The 18,012-nt window shown below is 46.1% G+C and overlaps 1 protein-coding gene across 1 annotated transcript in view; it reads right to left on the bottom strand.

Annotated features, from left to right (window-relative positions):
* LOC123090101 (uncharacterized) overlaps positions 1-6,517 on the bottom strand; it is a 67,936-nt gene extending 61,419 nt beyond the window's left edge. The window contains exons 1-3 of the mRNA XM_044511557.1: positions 6,467-6,517; positions 6,209-6,323; positions 6,036-6,127 (exon numbers count right to left, since the gene is read on the bottom strand). Coding sequence (XP_044367492.1) covers positions 6,036-6,127; positions 6,209-6,323; positions 6,467-6,517 — 258 coding nt within the window. The remainder of the gene's footprint in view (positions 1-6,035; positions 6,128-6,208; positions 6,324-6,466) is intronic.
* Positions 6,518-18,012: the final 11,495 nt, after the last annotated feature.

Here is an 18,012-nt window from a genome sequence, read left to right on the forward strand (position 1 = left end):
TCATTTTTTCTTGTTCTTGATATTTTTATCAAATTTCATCTGTACACTCTGGTACACCTTAATTCGCCAAGGGCTTCATTATGCTCCATAATACGACAACAAAGTCCAAGCAATTTTTTACAGTGTAGTTCGACACTCCAAACTTATAGCATTATATGCATCGGCTCCGAATCATGTCTTTGGTCAATGGTTGGGTTGCCCGGCTCCCGTGCTTGCTACCTTACGTTCCTCTATATCGGCTAGGGTAGTAAAGGGAGAACTACTGCGATTGTGTCCTGGTTCATCCGGATGAGCACCTCAGTAGAGAAAGCCAAAAACTGACTGTCATGATGCGGCGTTAGCTGGTCAGCTATTCGAGAGGTTACAAATCTTTAGTGATTTTTCTGCATTATGCGATGAGTCGGGTTTTATCCAATCAGGTGTTTACAACATCCCAATTTCGGACTTACGAACACTAGGGGCTGCGCCTAAACTTCTATTGTCGAACTCCTATGGCTAAGTGAGGGTGATAAAGCCACATAGTCTGATTGCCTTGTTCGTTGTGCTAAACACCTTCCTTAAGGACCAAACTTTGGAGTAAAGAGTGTTTAGATTTATCCCGAACACGCTATACTATCTATGTGGGGGCGGAAGCCGACGACTGGCCAACTCTCAGATTTCACAATACGGCCACACAGGAGGTAAAATTCTAAATAACAAGCATTATATTACATAACAATCTTGTTTCATAATGCATGACATGATAACATGAATGTATTCATGGAAACATAACATCCTTTGCACATTGCTCCGCTACAATGCGGGACCCCTCCATGACATTGTCAAAATACAGCTCAGGTGTGTGGTGCTCCTTGCCCGCGGGCGGTCCCTCGGTCACAACCTTCACGATGTCCATTTTCCCCCATTGCATCTTGACTCGGGCGAAGGCCATGCGTGCACCTTCAATGCAGACTGACCGCTTGATGGCTTCCAGTCGAGGGTAGGCATTAACCAGCCACTTCACGAGACTGAAGTAGCTGCTGGGGATGGCTTTGGCAGGCCATAGCCAGATTATTAAATCCTTCATGGCTTGTTCGGCTGCCTTGTGCAATTCGACCAGCTGTTTTAGGTGATCGCTCAATGGCACCGGATATTCTGGCACAAGGTATTGCGAGTGAAATAGCTTTTCCGTAGAGCTCCCCTCTTTGGCTCGGAAGAATTCTGAAGCATCTGAAATGCTGCGCGGAAGATCCGTGTCACGCCCAATATGCGACCCTATCCAAAAGGAACTCGAAGGTCCCACCAAGGATAGACCCGCATATTGAAACGCTTTTGGAAGGTGGATATCATCACATCAACATTACATAATAGATGGGGATACAAACAAGAGACATACAATGCCACACGAATACAACATCACAATACATAAGAGCAACATCCGACTATGGATGCAACATAAACAGAAACTCAAACGACATCCACCCTGCTAGCCTAGGCTGCCGACCTGGAACCTATCCCCTGATCGAAGAAGAAGCAGAAGAAGAACTCCAAGACAAGCAAACATCACTCTCGCATCATGATCATCGATTAAACCTGTACCTGCAACTGTTGTTGTAGTAATCTGTGAGCCACGAGGACTCAGCAATCCCATTACCATGGGTATCAAGACTAGCAAAGCTTAAAGGGAAAGGAAGGAGTAAAGTGGTGAGGTTGCAGCAGCGACTAAGCATATATGGTGGCTAACATACGCAAATAAGAGCAAGAAGAGAGCAAGCAGAACGGTCGTGAAGCTAGCAATGATCAAGAAGTGATCCTGAACTCCTACTTACGTCAAACATAACCCAAAGACCGTGTTCACTTCCCGGACTCCACCGAAAAGAGACCATCACGGCTACACACACGGTTGATGCATTTTAATTCGGATCTGGTGTCAAGTTATCTACAATCGGACATTAACAAATTCCCATCTGCCTATAACCGCAGGCACGGCTTTCGAAAGATTATACCCTGCAGGGGTGTCCCAACTTAGCCCATGATAAGCTCTTGCGATCAACGGAGGATATACCTTCTCCCAGAAAGACCCGATCAGACTCAGAATCCCGGTTTACAAGACATTTCGACAATGGTAAAACAAGACAAGCAAAGCCGCCCGATGCTCCGACAATCCCGATAGGAGCTGCACATATCTCGTTCTCAGGGCAACACCGGATAAGTCAAGCTACGAGTAAAACCAGCCCTCGAGTTGCCACGAGGTGGCCCCGCAGGCTGCTCGGCTCGGACCAACACTTAGACAAGCACTGGCCCGGGGGGCTAAAATAAAGATGACCCTTGGGTTGGCCGACCAAAGGGAAAGGTATAGGTGGTGGTGAGGCAAATGGTAAAACCAAGGTTGGGCCTTGCTGGAGGAGTTTTATTCAAAGCAAACTGTCAAGGGGGTCCCATAAATCACCCGACCGCGTAAGGAACGCAAAATCCGGGAACATAACACCGGTATGATGGAAACTAGGGCGGCAAGAGTGGAACAAAGCACCAGGCAAAAGGCCGAGTCTTCCACCCTTTACCAAGTATATAGATGCATTAATAGTATAAGAGATATTGTGATATCCCAACCAAAATCCTGTCCACCATGGAGCAATCTTCAACTTCACCTGCAACTAACAACGCTATAAGAGGGGCTGAGCAAAGCGGTAACATAGCCAAACAACGGTTTGCATAGGAAAGGTGTCAAAGGTTAGAGGTTCATGGCAATATGGGAGGCTTGATGAGCAAAAGATAGGTAACGCAGCATAGCGGTAGAACGAAGCAACTAGCATAGCAATGATAGTAGTGAGATCCAGGGTAGCGGTCATCTTGCCTGACATCCCGCAAGGAAGAAGAACGAGTCCATGAAGAAGATGAATCCACGAAGACGAACCAAGCGTAGACGAACGAATCCTCACGATCGCAACGAAACAGGAACTATCGAAAAGAAGCACACAACATAGTAAACACACCACACATGAACAAGGCATGATGCACAACAAGCATGATGCATGACAAAGCTACATTAAGATACTCATGGCAAGAGATGATGCAAACAAGAGCAACACATCAAGGCAAGTTTAAATGAGGCCGGAAACGACATATAACAATTCCGGTAAGTCCTCATATGCAAATTTCGAAGTTGGTCCAGATCTGAATAAACCTTATGTTCAAGTTGTTAAACAGCAAGTTAAGATACACCAAGATGATCTACACGAAAATCTAGTCAAGTTACATATAAAGTTCATTTAGTTCGGAGCTACGGCCTAGAAGATATGAGCAAAACAAGTTAAACATGGCATTGATGCGAAATGCACCCAAACATCAAGCAAACACCTCAAAACATGGATGCAACATGATAATATGAAACTACATGCAAAATCAAGCAAGTTTCATATAGAGCACACTCAAAACGGAGCAACGGTTCAACACACACACATGAAACAAGTTTAAAGGACAAGCTGTCCAAAACAGCAATTAGGCATATTGCAAGCACCAAAACAACATGCTACAGGACCTCACCAAGATAACAAAAGGCATGGGCATGATGTACAGGTAAAGCATAACAAAACATAAACACTGAGCTATCTCCAGAAATCACTAGAACATGCTCAAACACACATGGCAAGATTGCAAATAATAACAGTTCAGACTTGGCAGAAAATAACATTAGGTTGCAATGTTTAGAGCTACCAAACAACATGTTACAGGAACTTATAATAGCAAAACAAGACAAGGCATGGTTCTACTCAAAGCATAGATCAAAAGTCCCTTACTGACCGTAAGCCAAAAAGGATCAGAAAATATGATGGCACCCATGTAAACATAGCAAGTTATAATACAGATTCAAACATGGCAGAAACAGAATTATGAAGGCATGTAGATGAGCTTGTGCAACTCACTACAGAGCAAAACATGGCATGGCAAGGCAACCAATAGTAAGAAGACATATTTATGAAGCTAATCATGGCAAGAGCAAGTCCATAGGGTGCATGGATCAACTACAACAACCTTGGCAAAATCGAATAACATGTAAACAATCTGCCAGGAAACATTTTGAAGCCAAAGTATAGCACGAAAATGACATGCTAGACTACTCCATAATTGCAACCAGAGGCATGAATGGATAGACAATAACCATATGTTCAAAACACCCTTACTGAAATATCTCAAAATATGCATGGATCTCTCTGTAGCAACATGTTTACATGGCATCAAAATAACAGCAGAACAGGGACTAAAATCAGCAACATCACGATGCCTAGTTTGCATGCTTGTGCTAGTCACCACATTGATCACAAAAATACATGGTAAGCACCTCTGTAAAGAAGACATGGCATAGATCAAAACACATGTAGACATCAACCTCATAGGATGCACACATCAATCATGGCAAAAATGACATAAGAGCTCGTTCTGTTAACAGACAGCAGAAAACATTATGAAGCACTCCTGCAACAGTGATTCAGGGATCAAGATGACCTCAAATGAATATGATGCAATGGAATGAAATGATGTACTCGTTGAGTTGAACAATTTGACATATTACACGCCCAGAACGGAGCTACGGATGCAGAGATACGATGCGATGAACATGGCATGATTATGTCACAGATTCGGGGACTTAGGCGAATCGGGGTCAACCTGCGATTTCCAGATCTGGATCGGGAGTTGCACGTGAACCGAGGTTCGTCGGAGATGGCGAGGAAGGGCCCGGGGCAACCTCCTCCGGCCGGATCTCGCCGGATCCGGCGCGGGGAACAGCGGAGGAGGGCAGAGACGGAGGCGGAGGGGCGCCGGCGAGCGGCGGCGGAGGGCGACGAGGACGGGCGGAGGAGCTGCGGACTCCGTCCGGCCGAGGCGGCGCGGCAGTGGCGGTTCCGGCTGGGAGGCGCGGCGGCGCGGTAGACCGGCCGATGGGGGAGGCGCGCGGAGGGCGCGGTCGGGCGGCGCCGATGCAGGGCCGGGCGGCGGAGCAGCGGCGCACCGGCGGCGAGGCGCGTCCGGCGGGGCGCGGGGCGGAGCCGGCGCGGCGGCGAGGTCCGGCGCCGGCGGGGCGGCGGCGCGGACTGGCGGCGGCGGAAGCCGGGCCAGGCGGCGGCGGCGCGAGGGCCCGCGGGCCCGCGATGGGCTCCGCGGGCCGCAGCGGTGGGGGCGGCGCGGGAGGCCACGTGACGGCCTCTGATTGGTTGGGGCGCGGCGGCGCGGACGTGTCCGGCGGCAGAGAGGGAAAACTAGGGTTAGGGGGGATTTTCATCCGCGAAAAAGGAGGGGGAGGACCTATTTATAGATTCTGGGAGTTAGGAGAGTCCAAATGAGGAGCGGTTTTCGCCCACACGATCGTGATCGAATGACCGAGAGCATGGAGGGGAGTTAGATGGGTTTTGGGCCACTTTGGAGAGGTGTTGGGCTGCAAAGAGAAAGGGGCTTTTGCGGTTGCCCGGCTAACCGTTGGAGTATCAAACGACCTCCAAATGGCATGAAACTTGACAGGCGGTCTACCGGTGCTATACCAAGGCCGCTTGGCAAACCTCGGGCCATTCCGAGAAAGTTTTACACCCGCTCACAACAGGAGACAAAAGGGGAACACCGGAGGACATAGGAGTGCCGGATCGCAAAACGGACAACGGGGAAAATGCTCGGATGCATGAGACGAACACGTATGCAATGCAATGCACATGATGACAAGACAATATGCAACACGCAAGCAAATGAAATGGCAACGACAGTGAATATCTAGCGGACACCTGGCGCATCAAATCCGGGGCATTACAATCCGCGAACGCCCCTGGAGAACTGCAAATCTGGGTCAGTAATAGGAACCTTTTCTTCACATATTTGCTCTGCATAAAGGCCTTACCCGCCGTGATTTTTCTGTCCTCCTGGATCTCCTGGAGGGCGCCTTGGGCTTCAACCCGGGCATCATGCGCATTTTGGCGGGCCTTGGTGAGTTCGGACTCTTGATCCGTAAGGTTGCGCTCCAAGGACTCGCACTTCTTGACGGCGTCCTAGAGCTCCTGCTTGACCTCACTTACCCTGGCTTCATGCTTTTCACGGGCAGCCTTTTCCTTGGCCGCTTTGTCCTTCGCCTCGGCCAACACTTTCTTGAGGGTCTCCACCTCAGACGCTGCTCCAAACAAATCAAATGGCAGTTTAGTCAGCACAAATCATTTCATCCTTCCTGAATATATACAAGGTCATTGCATACCTTGATTATCTTCCAGCTGCTTTTTCATGTGGCCGAGCTCCTCCTTGATCCGCTCCAGACCCTTCTTCAGTCCAGAGACTTCAGCAGTATGAGAGGTCGCAGCCAGTAGTGACGCCTGTTTGCTCACATAGATATGTTAGGTTAGTCTCCTGCGAAAATTATTTGATCCTCTGTTCGGCTTTTCTTTCCGAACACCGGACAGAGTATCAGGGGCTACTGTCTATACGGTGACATTCTTTTTATAATTATGTTGCTTACCTGAAAGCCTGTTAGAAGGCTTGTGCAGGCTTTGGTTAGTCCACTCTTCATGGACTGAATCCTCTCAATCACCGTACCCATAAGGGTATGGTGTTCCTCAACAATGGAAGCGCCTCGCAGCGCTTCCAACAAATTATCCGGCGCCTCTGGATGGACATAGGTCACCGGTGGAATGGGCACACCGCCTTATTTTGAAAGAGGCGGCTGGCCTGATTCCGAAGCCATATAGGTCTCCAGAACTGAATTCGGCTAGGGGCCGAATTGGATATGGCCCCCATCGTTAGTATCCATGGGGGTTTGCTCCCCCATGTGTATGGCAGCTGAGGCTTCACCCTCCTGCGCCTCCCTGACGGCCTCCTGAATCTCTCCCGGGCCTGGGATCCTTCGGGACGACGCGTTGGCGCCATCCATGTCCTTGGGAGAGGAGGCCGCTGGAAGGGTCCCGCTATCCATCGCCTTCGGGTCCAGCGAATCCTCCGAAGATAAGGACCACTCTAGGTTGGACCGAGCCGTACTGCAAATACATTGATTGAACATGTTAAAACAATAAAGTAGAGGGACCGGATACATGAATGTGTCGAGATACTCATGATTTGGCCAGGGGCTTCTCCCTGGGCTGCCACTCCGAGCTGCTCTCGTTGGCTGCGGTGGAGCTGTCCGGAAGGGAAGCTTTCCCCTTCTTGGACGCCTCGGCCTCTAGACGAGTGGAGGCCGTCCTTTTCTTTCTTTCCCCCTCAGAGGGGGAATGACTTTCTTCTTCCTCCTCCTCTTCCTCGTCTTCCTCGACAGCGGAGGAGTGAGTCTCGGCGTCTTCGGATGCGCCTTTGCGACACAAACCACCTCTAGTCCCCTTGGCCTCTTCTTGGCCTTCTTCTCCGGCGCTTGATAGGGCGCCGGAACTTGCATCTTTGTTAGAAGCGGGATTTCTGGGTCTTCAGGTAGCGGAGCCGAACACTGGATCCGCTCCGCCTTCTTTGTCCAGGCCTGAAAGAATCAATAGAGAGGCTTAGGCGCCTTCCTCGAATATGCAAGTAAAGGGTACATCTTGAAAACATGAAAATCTTACCGGACTAGCAGGGTGGGTTAAGTCGTGCCCACGATCCTCGGTCATGGCCGACCGTGCCTCGTTGGCCTTGAAGAGCACCTGCCAGATGACTTAGTGCGTAGTGACGAAGAGCTCCAGTAGGGTCTGGTGCTTGGTCGGATCGAACTCCCATAGATGGCAAGTCCGGAGATGGCACAGAAGGTTTCGGCGAATAAGCATCACCTGTATCACATTGAGGAGCTTCATATTCTTGTTTATCATGTTCTGAATGCGCGTTTGGAGTGCTGTCAGCTCGTCCAGAGAAGACTAGGTTAGGCCTTTCTCTTGTCAGGAGGTGAGCCGCATCAGGACTCCGGACCAGAATGCGGGAGCCGTGGCCTAGTGGGTGCCTGATACGTCTCCAACGTATCTACTTTTCCAAACACTTTTGCCCTTGTTTTGGACTCTAACTTGCATGATTTGAATGAAACTAACCCGTACTGACACTGTTTTCAGCAGAACTGCCATGGTGTTGTTTATTATGTAGAAAAAAAAAGTTCTCGGAATGACCTGAAAATCCATGGAGATAAGTTTTAGAAAATATAAAAAATACTAGCGAAAGAATCAAGGCCAGGGGCCCCACACCATGTCCACGAGGGTAGGGGGTGCGCCCTCCCCCTGGGCGCGCCCCCTTTCTCGTGGGCCCCCTAACGTCCACTAACCTCAACTCCAACTCCATATATTCCGTTTCACGGAGAGAAAAATCAGAGAGCAAGTTTCATCGCGTTTTAGGATACGGAGCCGCCGCCAAGCCCTAATCTCTCTCGGGAGGGCTGATCTGGAGTCTGTTCGGGGCTCCGGAGAAGGGGAGTCGTCGTCGTCGTCATCATCAACCATCCTCCATCACCAATTTCATGATGCTCACCACCCTTCGGGAGTAATTCCATCGTAGGCTTGCTGGACGGTGATGGGTTGGATGAGATTTACCATGTAATCAAGTTAGTTTTGTTAGGGTTTGATCACTAGTATTGTAACGCCCCGAATTCAATGCGCCAGATGTCTGCCAGCTATTCGCCGTTGTTGCCATGTCATTTGCTTGCGTGTTGCATTTTATCATGTCATCATGTGCATTGCATTGCATACGTGTTCGTCTCATGCATCCGAGCTTTTTCCCCGTTGTCCGTTTTGCAATCCGGCGCTCCTATGCCCTCCGGCGTCCCCTTTTTTGTCTATCATTGTGAGCGGGTGTTAAACGTTCTCGGAATGGACCGAGTCTTTTCAAGCGGCCTTGGTATACCACCGATAGACCGCCTGTCAAGTTTCGTGCCATTTGGAGGTCGTTTGATACTCCAATGGTTATCCGCGTAGCCCGAAACCCCCCTTCTCTTTGCAGCCCAACACCCTTCCAAAGTGGCCCAAAACCCATCTAACTCCCCTCCATGCTCTCGGTCGTTCGATCATGATCGCGTGGCCGAAAACCGCTCCTCATTTGGACTCTCCTAGCTCCCAGAATCTATATATACATCCCTCTCCCGAAATTCCGCAGTCCAAACCCCTGAAACCCTAGCTTTTTCCCTCCGCGTTGTGCCGGACATGTCCGTCCGCGCCGGACACGTCCAGCCGCCGCCGCTAGCGAATCAGGGAGCGCCACGTGGCACTCCCCGCCACCAGCCGCTGTCGGCCCGCTTGGCCCGGGCGCGGCCCGCCCGAGCCCATCCGCCCGCCCCGCCGCCCGGCTGCGCCGCCGCCTGGCCGCGCCGCCGCCCGGCCGCGTCGCCGCCGCCGGCTACCGCCTCCGTCCGCCGCCGCCCTACCGCGGGGCTCCGCCGCCCGCTCCCCGTGTCCGCCGCCTTCGTTGCCCCGGCGTGCCTCGGCCGCCGCACCCGTGCGCTGCCTCACCGGAGCCGCTCCAGCCCGGGCTGCCCCTTCGCCCCTCCGCGCGAAGCTCCAGGGAGAGGAGCTCCCGAGCTCGCGGCCACCCTCCTCGCCGGTGACCTGCACGCCTCAGCGCCCCGGCCGGATCCGGCGCCCCCTCGCCGGCGCAGCCCCGTCCCCGGCCCTCTTCCTCGTCTCCGGCGAACCTCAGTTCCCGCGGCCGGATCTAGATCTGAGGATGACTCCCCCTTCGTTTTTTTGCCTGTCCCCGGATCCCTGACATTATCATGCCATGTTCGTCATGCCGTATCTCTGCATTCGTAGCTCCGTTTTGCACGTGTAATATGTCAAATTGTTCGCCTCAATGAGTACATCATTTCATTCCATTGCATCATGTTCATTTGAGATCATCTTGATGCCTGAATCATCGTTGCAAGAGTGCTTCATAATGTTTTCTGCTGTCTGCTAACAGAACTAGCTCTTTTGTCATTTTTGTCATAATTGATGTGTGCATCCTATGAGGTTGATGTCTACATGTGTTTTGATCTATGCCATGTATTATTTACAGAGGTGTATGCCATGTATTTTTGTGATCAATGTGGTGACTAGCACAAGCATGCAAACTAGGCTTCGTAATGTTGCTGATTTTAGTCCCTGTTCTGCTGTTATTTTGATGCCATGTAAACTTGTTACTACAGAGAGATCCATGCATATTTTGAGATACTTCAGTAAGGGTGTTTTGAACATATGGTTGCTCTCTATCCATTGATGCCCCTGTTTGCTATTATGGAGTAGTCTAGCATGTCATTTTCGTACTCTACTTTTGCTTCAAAATGTTTCCTGGCAGATTGTTTACATGTTATTCAATTTTGCCAAGGTTGTTGTAGTTGATCCATGTACCCTATGACCTTGCTATTGCCATGCTTAGCTTCACAAACATGTCTTCTTACTGTTGGTTGCCTTGCCATGCCATGTATTGCTCTGTGGTGAGTGGTACAAGCTCATCAACATGCCTTCATAATTCTGTTTCTGCCATGTATGAATCTGTATTATAACTTGCCATGTTTACATGGGTGCCATCATATTTTCTGGTCCTTTTTGGCTCATGGTCAGTAAGGGACTTTTGTTCTATGCATTTAGTAGTACGAAGCCATGCCTTTGTTTGCCATGATAAGTTCCTGTAACATGTTGTTTGAGAGCTCTAAACATTGCAACCTGATGTTATTTTCTGCAAAGTCTGAACTGTTATTATTTGCAATCTTGCCATGTGTGTTTGAGTATGTTCTAGTGATTTCTGGAGATAGCTCAGTGTTCATGTTTTGTTATGCTTTACCTGTACATCATGCCCATGTCTTTTGTTTTCATGTTGAGATGCTGTAGCATGTTGTTTTGATGCTTGCAATATGCCTAGTTACTGTTTTGGACAGATTGTTGCTATAACTTGTATAGCGTGTGTGTGTTGCACCGTTGCTCCGTTTTGAGTGTGCTCTATATGAAACTTGCTTAGAATCACATGTAGTTTCATGTTATCATGTTGCATCCATGTTTTTAGGTGTTCTGCTTGATGTTTGGATGCATTTTGCATCAATGCCATGTTTAACTTGTTTTTCTCATATCTTCTAGGCCGTAGCTCCGAACTAAATGATCTTTATATGTAACTTGACTAGAATCTCGTGTAGATCATCTTGATGCATCTTAACTTGCTGTTTAACAACTTGAACATAAGGTTTATTCAGATCTGGACCAATTTCGAAATTTGCATATGAGGACTTACCGGAATTGTTATATGTTGTTCCCGGCCTCATTTAAACTTGCCTTAGTGTGTTGCTCTTGTTTGCATCATCTCTTGCCATGAGTAGCTTCGTGTAGCTTTGTCATGCATCATACTTGTTGTGCATCATGTCTTGTTCATGTGTGGTGTGTTTACTATGTTGTGTGCTTCTTCTCGATAGTTCCTGTTTCGTGTGATCGTGAGGATTCGTTCATCTACGCTTGGTTCGTCTTCGTGGCTTCATCCGTTCGTCTTCTTCATGGACTTGTTCTTCTTCCTTGCGGGATCTCAGGCAAGATGACCGCTACCCTGGATCTCACTACTATCATTGCCAGGCTAGTTGCTTCGTTCTATCGCTTTGCTGCGTTTCCTATCTTTTGCTCATCAAGACTCCCATATTGCCATGAACCTCTAACCTTTGACACCTTTCATATGCAAACCGTTGTTTGACTATGTTACCACTTTGCTCAGCCCCTCTTATAGCGTTGTTAGTTGTAGGTGAAGTTGAAGATTTCTCCATGGTGGACAGGATTTATGTTGGGATATCACAATATCTCTTATATTATTAATGCATCTATATATTTGGTAAAGGGTGGAAGGCTCGGCCTTATGCATGGTGTTTTGTTCCACTCTTGCCGCCCTAGTTTCCGTCATACCGGTGTTATGTTCCCGGATTTTACGTTCCTTACGCGGTCGGGTGATTTATGGGACCCCCTTGACAGTTCGCTTTGAATAAAACTCCTCCAGCAAGGCCCAACCTTGGTTTTACCATTTGCCTCACCACCACCTATATTTCCCTTGGGAGTAATTAACCCAAGGGTCATCTTTATTATAGCCCCCCCCGGGCCAGTGCTTGTCTAAGCGTTGGTCCAAACTAGAGCACCGTGCGGGGCCATCCCTTGGCAACTTGGATTACGTCGGTTCCTGTACGCTTCGCTTATCCGGTGTTGCCCTGAGAACGAGATATGTGCAGCTCCTATCGGGATTGTCGGCGCATCGGGCGGTCTTGCTGGTCTTGTTTTACCATTGTCGAAATGTCTTGTAAACCGGGATTCCGAGTCTGATCGGGTCTTTCCGGGAGAAGGTATATCCTTCGTTGATCACGAGAGCTTATCATGGGCTAAGTTGGGACACCCCTGCAGGGTATAATCTTTCGAAAGCCGTGCCTGCGGTTATAGGCAGATGGGAATTTGTTAATGTTCGGTTGTAGATAACTTGACACCAGATCCGAATTAAAATGCATCAACCGCGTGTGTAGCCGTGATGGTCTCTTCTCGGCGGAGTCCGGGAAGTGAACATGGTCTTTGGGTTATGTTTGACGTAAGTAGGAGTTCAGGATCACTTCTTGATCATTGCTAGCTTAACGACCATTCCTTTTGCTCTCTTCTCGCTCTTATTTGCGTATGTTAGACACCATATATGCTTAGTCGCTGCTGCAGCCTCACCATTTTACCCCTTCCTTTCCCTTTAAGCTTTGCTAGTCTTGATACCCATGGTAATGGGATTGCTGAGTCCTCGTGGCTCATAGATTACTACAACAACAGTTGCAGGTACAGGTTATGCGATGATCATGACGCGAGAGCGATGATTGCTTGCGTTGAGTTCTTCTTCTGCTTCTTCCTCGATCAGGGGATAGGTTCCAGGTCGGCAGCCTGGGCTAGCAGGGTGGATGTCGTTTGAGTTTCTGTTTGTGTTTCATCCGTAGTTGGATGATGCTCTTATGTATTGTGATGTTGTAATCGTGTGGCATTGTATGCCTCTTGTATGTATCGCCATCTATTATGTAATGTTGATGTAATGATATCGACCTTGCAAAAGCGTTTCAATATGCGGGTCTATCCTTGGTGGGACCTTCGAGTTCCTTTTGGATAGGGTCGCATATTGGGCGTGACAAGTATCCACTATGTTCTGAGATTGATGTTGCTATGACTTTGCTATGCTTAATGCTTGTCACTAGCGCCCGACTACCATGATTTCAGATCTGAACCTATTATGTTTTCATGAATATATGTGTGTTCTTGATCCTATCTTGCAAGTCTATAGTCACCTATTACGTGTTATGATCCGACAACCCCGAAGTGACAATAATCGGGATACTTCTCGGTGATGACCGTAGTTTGAGGAGTTCATGTATTCACTATGTGTTAATGCTTTGTTCCGGTTCTCTATTAAACAGAGGCCTTAATATCCCTTAGTTTCCACTAGGACCCCTCTTCCACGGGAGGGTAGGACAAAAGATGTTATGCAAGTTCTTTTCCGTAAGCACGTATGACTATATTCGGAATACATGCCTACATTACATTGATGAACTGGAGCTAGTTCTGTGTCACCCTATGTTATAGCTATTACATGAGGAATCACATCCGACATAGTTATCCATCATTTATCCAATGCCTATGAGCTTTTCACATCTTGTGCTTCGCTTATTTACTTTTCTGTTGCTACTGTTACATTCCTACAAAACTATTATCTTTACTTCTGCCACTATTACCATTACTATCATACTACTTTGCTACTAAATACTTTGCTACAGATATTAAGTTATCTAGGTGTGGTTGAATTGACAACTCAACTGCTAATACTTAAGAATATTCTTTGGCTCCCCTTGTGTCGAATTAATAAATTTGGGTTGAATACTCTACCCTCAAAAGCTGTTGTGATCCCCTACACTTGTGGGTTATCAAGACTAATTTCTGGCGCGGTTGCCGGGGAGCATAGCTGTATTCTTTCAGTCACTTGGGATTTATATCTGTTGATCACTATGAGGAACTTGAAAGATGAAAGAACTAAGATTTTGCCCTCAACTATGAGGGGATGTAAGGAACTGCCATCTAGCTCTGCACTAGATTCTCCTTCCGTTATTAGTAAGCTTGCGACACCTAAACCTGCTACTGCTATGAATTCTGATATGTCGCATGTTATTGATGATGCCACTTCTGCTATGCATGGTACTTATGATGAAACTACTTTTGTGCGTGATACTACTTTGCCATTAGGTGAATTTCTTGATGAACAACTTGCTAGGGTTAGAGAGAATGAAATTATTGAAGATGCTATTATTGATGATAGTGATGATGAAAGTTCTCCCCCTGATTATGAATTACCTGTTGTTCCTGAGGGTTATGTTATGAATGAGGAAGCCGCTAGAGCTATCTTTGCTTGCAAAGATAGATATGATCTTAAAAAGTTATTAGCTAAATGGAAGCAGCAATCTCTTAATGCTAGAATGAAACCTGACCCCGCATTTGCTACTTCACCTATTTGTGTTACTGATAAGGATTATGAATTCTCTGTTGATCCTGAAATAATTACTTTGGTTGAATCTGATCCTTTTTATGGCCTTGAATCTGAAACTGTTGTGGCACATCTTACCAAGTTGAATGATATAGCCACCCTGTTTACTAATGATGAGAAGTCTCGCTATTATTATATCCTTAAGATATTTCCGTTCTCATTAAAGGGTGATGCTAAGACTTGGTTTAATTCTCTTGATCCTGGTTGTGTGCGTAGTCCCCAGGATATGATTTATTACTCCTTTGCTAAATATTTCCCTGCTCATAAGAAACAAGCTGCCTTGCGGGAAATATATAATTTTGTGCAAATCAAAGAAGAGAGTCTCCCACAAGCTTGGGGGAGGCTTCTCCGATTACTTAATGCTTTGCCTGATCATCCTCTTAAGAAAAATGAAATACTTGATATCTTTTATAATGGACTAACCGATGCTTCCAAGGACTACTTGGATAGTTGTGCTGGTTGTGTTTTCAGGGAAAGAACAGTCGACGAAGCTGAATTACTATTGAATAATATGTTGACTAATGAAAATAATTGGACTCTTCCCGAGCCAATTCCCGAGGCAACTCCTGAGCCAATTGAGCCAACTCCTGAGCCTATTCCTAAACCAACTCCTAAGAAGAGAGGTGTTCTATTTCTCAGTCCTGAAGATATGCAAGAGGCAAAGAAATCAATGAAAGAAAAAGGTATTAAAGCTGAATATGTTAAGAATTTACCACCTATTGAAGAAATACATGGTCTTAATATACCGCCTGTTGAAGAACCACATTGTCTTGATAACCCGACACAGGTAGTAAAGGTAAATTCTCTCTACAGATATGATAAAGTTGAAATTCCGTCTACTAAATTTCATAGCCCATGCTTAGATGAATTTGATGACTTTATGGCTAGACAAGAAAGTTTTAATGCTTATGTTGGTAGAGAATTAAAGATAATGCTTTCGAGATAGGACGCTTGAGTGATTATATGGCTAGAGTTTAAGGTGAACTCAAACTCATTAGCAAATATGCTTCTATGGTTACCACTCAAGCTAAGCAAGTACTTAAAGCTCAAAATAATTTGCTTGATGAGTTAAATAATAAAAATGACTTTGCTATTAGAGTGGCTACGAGAACTGGTAAAATGACTCAGGAACCTTTGTATCCCGAAGGCCACCCTAAGAGAATCGAGCAGGATTCTCAGAGAAATAATTTAGAGGCACCTAGTTCTTCTAGAAAGAAGAAAAAGAAAAACGATAGGACTTTGCATGCTTCTAGTGAACCTGTTGTAGACACACCTGAGAATCCCAATGATATTTCTATTTCTGATGCTGAAACACAATCAGGTGATGAACATGAACCTAGTGATAATGTTAATGATAATGTTCATGTTGATGCTCAACGTAGCAAAAATAATGAAGTAGAAATTGAACCTGCCGTTGATTTTGATAACCCACAATCAAAGAATCAACGTTATGATAAGAGAGATTTTGTTGCTAGGAAGCACGGTAGAGAAAGAGAACCATGGGTTCAGAAACCCATGCCCTTTCCTCCTAAACCATCCAAGACAAAGGATGATGAGGATTTTGAGCGCTTTGCTGAAATGATTAGACCTATCTTCTTACGTATGCGCTTAACTGATATGCTTAAAGTAAATCCTTATGCTAAGTATATGAAGGATATCATTACAAATAAAAGAAAGATACCGGAAGCTGAAATTTCCACCATGCTTGCTAATTACACTTTTAAGGGTGGAATACCAAAGAAACTTGGAGATCCAGGGGTACCAACTATACCATGCTCCATTAAAAGAAATTATGTTAAAACTGCTTTATGTGATCTTGGAGCCGGTGTTAGTGTTATGCCTCTCTCTTTATATCGTAGACTTGAATTGAATAAGTTGACACCTACTGAAATATCTTTGCAAATGGCTGATAAATCAACTGCTATACCTGTCGGTATTTGTGAGGATGTGCCTGTTGTGGTTGCAAATGTCACTATCTTAACGGACTTTGTTATTCTTGATATTCCCGAGGACGATAGTATGTCGATTATCCTTGGTAGACCCTTTTTGAATACTGCAGGGGCTGTTATTGATTGCAACAAAGGCAATGTCACTTTTCATGTTAATGGTAATGAGCATACGGTACACTTTCCGAGGAAACAACCTCAAGTTCATAGCATCAATTCTATTGGAAAAGTTCCAACTATCATTATTGGAGGTTTTGAATTTCCTCTTCCTACTGTCAAGAAAAAGTATGATATTCTTATTGTTGGGGATGTTCATATCCCCGTTGAGGTAACCTAGTGTTATTCGAAATTTCTCCGGTTCCGTGTTATTCGGAATGAGTTTGTTAACAAGACTTGATCAACCTTGTTAGTGGATTCATTTTGATGATCATGAGATGGATGAAACTAGAAGGCACAACCTTCTGTACCCTCTTTTTACTTTCTGTTATTTAGAATAAATAAAGCAAAAATAGTATTATCTGTCTGTTTTCTGAATTATCCGTGCAATAAAAAATATCCCGAAAATAAAAGTGCTCCAAATGCCCTGCAAATTTAGTATGATTTTTATGGAATATTTGAGGATTTTAGGCACTGAAAACACTGCAGGAGGGGCAAGCACCTGGCCACGAGGGTGGAGGGCGCGCCCCCCTGTCTCGTGGGCCCATGGTGGCCCCCTCCACTTATTCCTGCACCCACACACTCCATCTTCTTCCCAAAAAATCCCCATCCAGCTCAAGCACGAGTTCTAGCTCATTTTGCTGCGATTTTCGATCTCCTTGCTCAAAGCTCCATTCACAAAACTGCTTTGGGAGATTGTTGCTTGGTATGTGACTCCTCCATTGGTCCAATTAGTTTTTGTTCTAGTGCTTTATTCATTGCAAATTTTTGCTGCATAGGTGACCCTGTTCTTGAGCTTGCATGTCAAATTTATGAGGTCCCAAGTAATTCTAATGCATGATATAGGCTCTAGGCACTTGTAGGAGTAGTTGCTACCAATCTTGTTTAGTTTTATTCACTTTTATTTTGAAGTTACTAAAATTTCAGAAATATTTCAGAAAAGAAATATGTCTAGGAGAATGTACCAAGGTGGTTCCTCAATAAAGAAAGGACCCAGGCTTGCTATGCGTGAGGAAGACGATGAGCTACCGAGGGATGCAGAAGTGTGAGCTTGTGAGTGGCCATCAGACGATTTTATGGTCAATGCAGGCTTTAAGGATGAATTTGACGCATATGTGCGTAATGCCGATCTGGAGGACTTCTTACAAGATAAGTGTCCTCAGTACTGTCAATTGACTGATTCATTTGTGAGAAGGTTTAAATATAAATGTTCACGTAATTCTCAGAGTGTCCTGTTTGATATTTATGATACATCTTATACCATGGACTTAGAGGATTTTACAACTGCTTGCAAACTTCCGCAGTGGGGCAATGTTAATGATCCTCACAAATCTGAATTTAGGGACTTTCTTGCTAGTATTACCGTGGGAGAATCTAGGGATATAGCACAAGTTATCATAGGGAGCATTCATTTCCCTGCTATACATTATTTTGCTCTCTTCATTTGTAGATGCATTAACGGTAAAGATGAAGCATGTCA

This window comes from Triticum aestivum, chromosome 4B (assembly GCF_018294505.1).
Source record: "Triticum aestivum cultivar Chinese Spring chromosome 4B, IWGSC CS RefSeq v2.1, whole genome shotgun sequence".
Lineage (NCBI taxonomy): Eukaryota > Viridiplantae > Streptophyta > Magnoliopsida > Poales > Poaceae > Triticum > Triticum aestivum.